Source organism: Arvicola amphibius, chromosome 1, assembly GCF_903992535.2.
Source record: "Arvicola amphibius chromosome 1, mArvAmp1.2, whole genome shotgun sequence".
Taxonomy (NCBI): Eukaryota; Metazoa; Chordata; class Mammalia; order Rodentia; family Cricetidae; genus Arvicola; species Arvicola amphibius.
In genome coordinates this window covers 155,528,188-155,537,259 of record NC_052047.1, presented here as the reverse complement: position 1 = coordinate 155,537,259, position 9,072 = coordinate 155,528,188, and the positions used below count along the sequence as shown (strand labels likewise).

Here is a 9,072-nt window from a genome sequence, read left to right as displayed (position 1 = left end):
TTGGGAATGATCATGACAGGTTCCTAGGACAAATAATAAAACATACTAGTTGAATATCAGCAAAATTCTAAACTATCATGAGGTCCTTTACTCATTTATTTTTCTAGTGAAAGACACTGATTTGAAGATGGTATACTACATGCTAAGGAACTTTGAACAGTTTGCTCATATGAAGGTGATACAGATAGACACTGAACTTCTTTTCTGCCAAAGATAGGTGCTATATCTATGGAGCTCAATTACACTAAATAGTATGATGCATACTGCACTAAATCATGATATTCATGATCAATACTTGTAATATTTAAATGCATGTTTGTATAGAATAGACATTGGAAGTCTGAGGAGAATCAAACACTGTGAGGAATATATGGGCTTTTGAATATTAGCATAGGGTCTGGAAAATGAATTTCACTTGTTTGGTTATCCCCCTATAACTGAAAGATTTATAGTAGTTTGGGAATCAGTTCTAGGCACACCCATATTTACTCTCTGATTAATGAGAACCCTTGTTTAGTTTTTTTTCTTTGTACACATTAGCAATTATAGAAAATGCATGGTATCTTCATATATTTAAGCAGGACAAAATATAAGGAATAATTTCTTCAAAATTAGTGAACAAAACTGTACTTCATTTCTCTCCACTTCAATCTTTGTCACATAAACTGAAGTTTATTCTTACTCACCATCCACCATATCTTTATGATTTGTGACTGGGGAGTATAGAGAGGATAATTTAAAAAATTGTTCTCATTCTTCCATAGAATCTCTCTCTAGCAAGTGACAATTTATAACATATTTGATTTACTTACCTTCAGAGTAGTTCCAATGAAAGGTGGCTGCTACTGGGTAAAGTATGAAATGCCCATCAGCTAAAAGAAACCCTGACTCTGAAATGTTGAGACATACTAATTCCCAGAAATACACATAACTCTAATTCAAGGCAGGAGAAGATTTATAAGGATAGCCAAATTCACTGAGATTTTTCCCTCTTTTGGGTACAGCAATCACTTTAATATCGTTTAAAAGGAATCTTCTGATCTCCTGCATCAAAATATGAATACTATAAAGAAAGCCCTTGGTATGCTTGAAAGAGCAGGGAAGCAAAAGGTAGAAGAAAACTTATGGTGTCTCTTTAGTATGGATATTCAAAATTTATTGCCATCACTTTTATTTTGTTTTCACTTGGAAAGTAAAAATAGCTTGATTTTGTTTCCATTACAATTCTAAATTGCTATCACTGTATATTTTAATATAACCATTGTTTTATGAACAGACAAATGTACAAAGGAAATAAGGTATGGAAAACCTCATGCCCAGTGTTTGCCTACACCAACACTCAGGAAAGCATTGTTAGACATGTTCTACTTTCCTTCCTGGACAAGCTTTACTGTAGAACACCACTTTGGACTGCATTTTTAACAGTATCAAGGTACGGATCTCAAGCTCCACATGTGTCTCAGGGGAATCAGTTTGTGACAGTAGATATCTCGGGAGGATTGGCATCCCATGTTGGCCATTCATTCTGACCTTAAAGGTGACATAAAAACTTTGGAAGTTTAATGTAAAATCCTTAAGAAGATATGAGTAAATAGATAAATAGATTAAAGTAAATCTAATTATCAGCCCAGTTGGGCAATAGTAAGTACACAAAAATTCCACTGGAATACCAGGGCCAGCTCCCAGCCCAGGCTTGTGGGCTTCATAACTTAGTTTTAATGATAATTTTTTGTTTCCCTCTATTTGGTTTTAATAAAATATCCACTGTCTTAGCACCATAGTTCTCTTCTAAGATTTTTCATTTTTATTTCATAAATTTAACACCATACACCAACTATGAGCAAGGAAGTCAGGACCAAGCGGGGTGCTCCCACCCACTGAGACAGTGGGGCTGATCTACTGGGAGCTCACCAAGGCCAGCTAGACTGGGACTGATATAGCATATGATCAAACCGGACTCTCTGAATGTGGCTGACAAGGAGGGCTGCTGAGAAGCCAAGGACAAGGCACTGGGTTTTGATCCTAGTGCATGTACTGGCTTTGTGGGAGCCTAGTCTGTTTGAATGCTCACCTTCCTAGACCTGGATGGAGGGGGGCGGACCTTAGACTTCCCACAGAGCAGAGAACCTTGACTGCTCTTTGGACTGGTAAGGGAGGGGGAGGCGGATGGGGGAGGGGAGGAGGTGGAAATTTTTAATTAAAAATAAATAAATTAAAAAAAATAAATTTTAAAGAAGAATGCTTTATTTTGTCACTTATATTCACTGTGTAGCGATCAATGCGTAAATCATGGAAATTAGCATTCCCCACATGTTATTTGTTGTTGGGAGAAAATACAAAGTTTTGTGGTTTTTATTTTTGGTTTTTTTCGAGACAGGGTTTCTCTGTAGCTCTTGTAGACCAGGCTGGTCTCGAACTCACAGAGATCCGCCTGCCTCTGCCTCCCGAGTGCTGGGATTAAAGGCGTGCGCCACCGCCACCCGGCAGTTTCGTTTTTTAGTTATTTAAAAATATACTAATTTCTCTTAGCTTACGTGATCTTATTTTGTACTATGCTTATAGTTAATTAGTAGGAGTAAGTACTTTCTTCTCGTTAAAATCAGAAACTATACTCAGAAAGTCTCACCGTGACTGCCTAAATATGAGTTGAACAAGGAAAACAGCAGTAGCATAGCAATGTGAATTAGGCAAAGACCATGAGGTCTCAACACAATGCAAGAACTATGGACACCTAAGGAATGCTGAGAGTTGGGTAAATGGTCTTGTTCAGGGAACAGCACACAACTAGCCATTCAATACTAAGTTGCCAGCCATAAAAACATATATACAAGAAAATTAAACAGAAAAGATAATATTTTAGAATATATATCATATGCATGTAGCTACAATAAATGAAACATTAGCCATGAATTTGAAAGATAACAAGGAGTATATGGAAGGGAATTAAATGAAAGAAGGCAAAGAGAAATTATATAATGATATTATAGTCTCAAATAAGAAAAAATGATGTGGATATATTTCATTTTACATAATTACCACTGATTTGAAGTCCCATGGTAGAATTTTTTTATTTTGTTAATGTAGTCAAGAACAGTTATCCATTTGTATTTGTCCTAGGGTTTGCCTTCAAAGCATTTTGCCTGTTTTCTATTGCAGTATTGTCTTTACTGGCCAATATACTCTTCCCAAGATTCAATGTAACATTTGTGAAAAAAAATGTGCTAAATGGATGTCCATACTTAGTGATTTATTTTTAAAAAGTAGAGAATAAAAAGTTTTAACAAGGATGAAATGGGGAGGATAATGTTAGGGATAAGGTTAGACATTTCCCATAAGCACACAATAAATTAATATATAAATCCCACACTTCCTCTCTCCAAACTTTCCCCAAACACCCCAACATGTTCTCTTACTTTCTTTGAAATCTAATTAGTTTAACTCCTTTGTACTTGAGTGTGGAGACATGGACCATGTAACCACCCACCCCCCAAAGAAATGATTCTCCTTTCGCCATCCACTGATGTTAACTGATCAGGAATGCGATTACACCTATTTGTATGCCCCCATGAATGTGCATGCTTATTTCAAAAGTGGGATGGGGGTGGGTTTACGTGTTACTGTGTTTGAAAGTCAGAAGACAACTTCTGCTATCAATCTCAGGAATTCCATCTACTTCTTTCAATGTCCTTCTTTGATAAATTTAATCAGATGCGAAATACATTCAAGAGGCCTAAGATTTTGTCATATGAATTAGGTATGGATCCTAGATGTTAAACCCAAATCAGTGATTCAAGTTCCTATACTTATTTTGGGAGTTGATAGCAGATATAATGAAGGCGTGAGAAAGGCATTAAGGAAGAGATTGGATGGAAATAAAGGATTTCACTAAGGAGTAGCTTATCTATGTAAACACCTGGGGCTTAATCATAGTAGTAACCTCTCATAGCTCATAAAAAATGTAACACGGTGATATTAACTGATAGTAAGGAATGTTACATTTGCTCTGCTTCTTGAATTTTATTTGATAAAAGAACTAAGAAATAGTGATTACTAGTCATCTAAAAATTTTAGTAGTACATATTTAGTTACCAGAATTCAAGGATGGAAATTGAGAAAAAAGAAAAGGAAAGAGTCTAAGTTAAAAATCATCTCAGAAAGAGTTCTGTTTTCAAAGGACAAGAAGAGTCAATACAGATATGTATGCTTCAACAAAGTGATATAATAAGCAACTGAGTTTTTGTGCCCAATAAAGCATCTATATTAACACCATTGCATAGTTTCATGTATACTATTGAAGAGGAACTATAAAAATGTAAGAAGCAGATGATGGGAATGAGAGCCGTAAAATGATATCTTTTGGATATGTCATGGTTAATATAATCATAAACTCAGAAGCTGTGACTACCTGCACAAAACCTATACAAAGCCAATTTTGTTAAATGATATCCTCTTAGTCAGGAGCTATTGGAAACTAATAGTTTTTGTAGGCGAGAGAATCATTATATTTAAGAATGTGACATATTTCCTATTCTCTAGTACATAGCTCCACACCCATACATATACCTCACTGAATTTAATGGGTTATTAAAAAATCAAAAATAAAGGAGTTGGGAGAGTGTGTATTGAGGAAGTAATGTGGAAAGTTGGAGCATGATTTGGAGAATAGTTATGTAGATATAAAATTTTCTGGTAACATGTATGAAATTCTTCAAATTAGCAAGGAAATAAGCATTTCCAACAACTATAAATGTATTACACTTATTGCACACACACATTATCTGTGTGTGTATGTGTGTGTGTGATAGTTTAACAAAAAAGAGGACAGATAGAAATGAAGCATTATCAAGAATTTTCTATATGCTTTGGACATGATAAACAAGATTCTTGTGCAGTTGAAATGTATCTTAATGAATAAAGTGTGACAAGAGAAATGATTGCCCTCAAAGGGAATATTTTCCCTGGAGAACTCCAAGTCTGTAATTTTCTCAAGATTCCTATATACTAAGGTTTATAATCCCATCTTGATTCTATATCACATTACTTCAACTGGGCCATAGATGAAGCAGAATCCTTTTGTATTTAAGTGATTGCTAACATTTTGTCCACACAAACATCTTTCATTCTGAGTTTTTTGTGAGTCTTCAACAATGGCCAGAGGAAACTACCAAGGTATCAATTATACTGACACATTATCATAAGAGTAGTTTATTAAATTGTAAAATCTATTACTCTGTTAGATAGTTTTCAACAGCCCTATTTCATAAATTATTGGGGAAAATAACTTTATTTTCCCATTGTGAAGAAAACATGACTAATCAAAAAAGATAACTTCTAATAATATTGAAAATATATATGGTAAATGCTATACATAAAGCAAAGCAGACTAAGTTCTTGTTACTAATACCATTAATATGTTTTTATGTCTCAGAAGTCTTACAAATTTTACTGAAATAATTTTTGAGAAACAATTTCTCTAAAAATGTTTGTACATTGAATCACAATTCAGTGTTGTATTATCCTTAATGTTTGAGAAATAACATATTATATTCAATGAGAAAGCAGCAAAATTTTAATTGACATGGAAACACTGGATCACCTATATTGTTTGCAAAATTTTGATGACTGATATGAATGATTGATCTATATATTTTTCCTGAAAGATTACACAGAATATCAAAATGAAAATTATAACAGTCCCTGGAATGCAGAGATATTTATGGAATGACAGACATTCTCTTCTTAAAATAATCAGGTAAAACCTAAATTGGATGATGCTGTTATTGGGTTGTTGATAGATTCCTGATTTTATTGAATCTTCCATAGTCAGGGTGAATGGCATATATTAAAATTCTAGAGAATCATCATTAGCATATAGAGGTCCTTATTTAATTTTTGGTTTCAGATCTCCACAATTTCATTCTTCTGATTCTTTTTTTGCTAATTTTAGAAATTCACAAAATGCAATGGTTTTTGAACCAAAGTAATTATAGATAAATTTGATGTTTTTAATAAATTTTATTCTACATGTACACTGTTAAGAGGACCCACTTCCTTAATTTTCTGAACTGTAACATACATATATGTATATACATACATACATATAAATACATGCACAAACTCATATATATAGATTAGTACATATATCAACATTTATTTGAATATTTGTGTCTTCATACTTTTATATGTATATATTCATACACAGTAACTCTCCTTCCTTATTTTGATAAACTTGTATATATACAACATTCTTCAAGACCTGAATTTGAACAAGAAAGGAGAGGGTAATCTGAGATAGTTTTAATGGAGGAAAGGTAAAGAGAAATGTTTTAACTATATTATAATCTAATTTTAAAGTAAAATAAAACTTCATTATGTAAAAAACAATATTTCTTTATACAACACTATAACTATAAATGGGAGTGATGTGATTTCTCTGTATCAATAATCAAAATATACACAAATTTTCTAATATATTTTTTCATACTTTTCTTATTGTTTTAATAGCTTGACAAATGGCTCTCCAAAAGTCCACACTCTAAGCCGAGGTACTTGTGTCTTTTTGCCTTAACTTGACTATGTAGTTGAGAGTGTTCTGGATAGTCTATATGGGACCAATGGAAACAGCATACATCATATATCACAGCACATATTTAATCAGAAAACATTCTTACTTTAAGCTATTCTGTCGGTGAGACATTGACAACAATAAATAATTGAAGATCCGACATATGGAATATATTGCAGCTGGGACAAGAGAAGAAGAATGAAGGACAGTGTTCAAAGGAAATCTTTGAACACAAGCTAAAATATAAATTCAAATAATGAATTAGTTCACGATAACTTGATTTGTTATTGCTCATAAGAATGACTAACATGCTCTCCTATATTTTAGATGAAGGAATATTACCAAAATACTAGAAAAAGAGGAGAGATGAGAGGACATAGCATGTGGGTAATGGAAAATCATGATGCGGTGCTGTCTATTTTCAAAATTCACCTAGATCTTGAAGCCTAAGGATCTTACCTCTCCTACCCAGGAAAAACATCATCCCCAGTCTAATATTAATTATACAATTATTACTTATCAACCCATTCTCATTCGTTACCTTATTTAAATTTTCCAAGAATCACCTAGATAGACCCAATGCAATCTATAAATTACTTATGGATAGAGAAGTTGGATGCAAACCAATATCTCTATAAGTAAATAAAAAGGTATGATTGAATATTTTGGGTGGAGGGGAGGGGAGGGAAGAGGGAAGAGGAGGGGAGAAGATGGAAATTTTTAAATATAAAAAAAAACATGAAAAAAAAATTCAAAAAATATTTTTCCCTATCATACACATTATATATTCGATAGTATATCTTCTTTAAAGAATCATCTTTGCCGGTTGAACTAAACTGGGATGGCATGATTATTTTAATAAATGTACTATTCAGATATTTGTAAATTATACTATAATCTAGTTTAAGCATTTATCTGTGTATATCAAATGTAATAACTGAATATGAACTGCATGAACTTAAAGGCATCTAAATTCATAAATAGAACATCCTAAAAGTTACTGCTTAACTTGTTTGGCATTCTGTACTCTCTGTGAATGCCTATATAAATTTCTATGGTTCTACAAACTTCTTGATGCTATAGGTTCATATCGATATGGAAATTATATAGAACCAGCTTAGCAGGATTGAAGACACTAAGTGTATCTCTGCATATAATTTTCTAGGCATTTGAGCCGTTGTTTTTATTTTTGTCCATTTTGAAGAACATTCTGTGGATCCAGAAATACAGCATGAACAACACAGAAGTGAGTGAATTTATCCTCCTGGGATTAACCAAAGCTCCGGGGTTTCACATTTTTCTCTTTGTGATGTTCACATTCATCTATATCACCACTTTGGTTGGGAATCTTGCAATGATCCTTCTCATTTTGCTAGATGCTCATCTCCATACACCCATGTACTTCTTCCTCAGTAATCTGTCCTTGGTAGACTTTGGTTCTTCCTCAACAGTCACACCAAAGGTCATCACTGGACTCCTTACAGGAAACAATGTAATTTCCTACAATGACTGTGCTGTTCAGATGTTCTTCTTTGTGTTCTTTGCCACAGTTGATAGCTACATTTTAGCTTCAATGGCATATGATCGCTATGCTGCGGTGTGTAAACCCTTATATTACACTGCCACTATGACAAAACATGTATGTATTTGGCTAGCTATTGGCTCCTATACCTTTGGCATTTTGAATGCTTCTATACAAACCGGAGACACATTCTCCCTCCATTTTTGTGTATACAATGTGATTAATCACTTTTTTTGTGATATTCCAGCAGTGAGGGTTCTAGGTTGCTCTGATAAACGCATGAATGAGATGATTCTTATTCTTATGTCTAGCTTTCACATCATGTTTGCTTTTCTTGTTATCTTGATTTCCTACCTACTCATATTTATAAATATTTTGAAGATGCATTCAGGTGATGGATACCAGAAGGCATTTTCTACATGTGCTTCTCACCTCATTGCAGTTTTCACATTTTATGGGACTGTCACCATAATGTACTTAAAGCCAAGTTCCAGTCATTCCATGGACACAGATAAATTTGTCTCTGTGTTTTATACTATGGTTATTCCCATGCTGAATCCTGTGGTCTACAGCCTGAGGAACAATGAAGTTAAAAATGCAGTTAAGAGAATTGTTCAAAGGTCAAAGCTATGTTTAGGTTTAGTACCTTACTGATGCACATTGATTAATCATTAATAGCCTTTGATTACTTAAATATTAATGATCATGTGGAAAACTTAAAAAAGTTACCTAATAATTTCATTATGTCTTTCTATTGATAAATATATAAGCACATAGACTTTGAGTCTAGCTAAATTTGGTGTATGATGTTTACATGTATTGGCAAGTGTTTTACAATAAAGCTTATAAAATAATAAAGCATAAGACTAAAAATACATCATGGTTTATATATAAATTATATTTTATGGAATCCATGCTATTTGTAGAACATGTCAATAGATGTCAAAATTATAATAGACAAATAGGAAATATTTAATATACTACT

At 33.3% G+C, this 9,072-nt stretch overlaps 1 protein-coding gene across 1 annotated transcript; it reads left to right on the top strand.

Annotated features, from left to right (window-relative positions):
- The first annotated feature begins 7,796 nt into the window (after positions 1–7,796).
- LOC119805445 (olfactory receptor 5B17-like) lies at positions 7,797–8,741 on the top strand. The gene has a single exon (XM_038317437.1). The coding sequence runs from the start codon at positions 7,797–7,799 to the stop codon at positions 8,739–8,741; it is 945 nt and encodes a 314-aa protein (XP_038173365.1).
- The last annotated feature ends 331 nt before the right edge of the window (positions 8,742–9,072 follow it).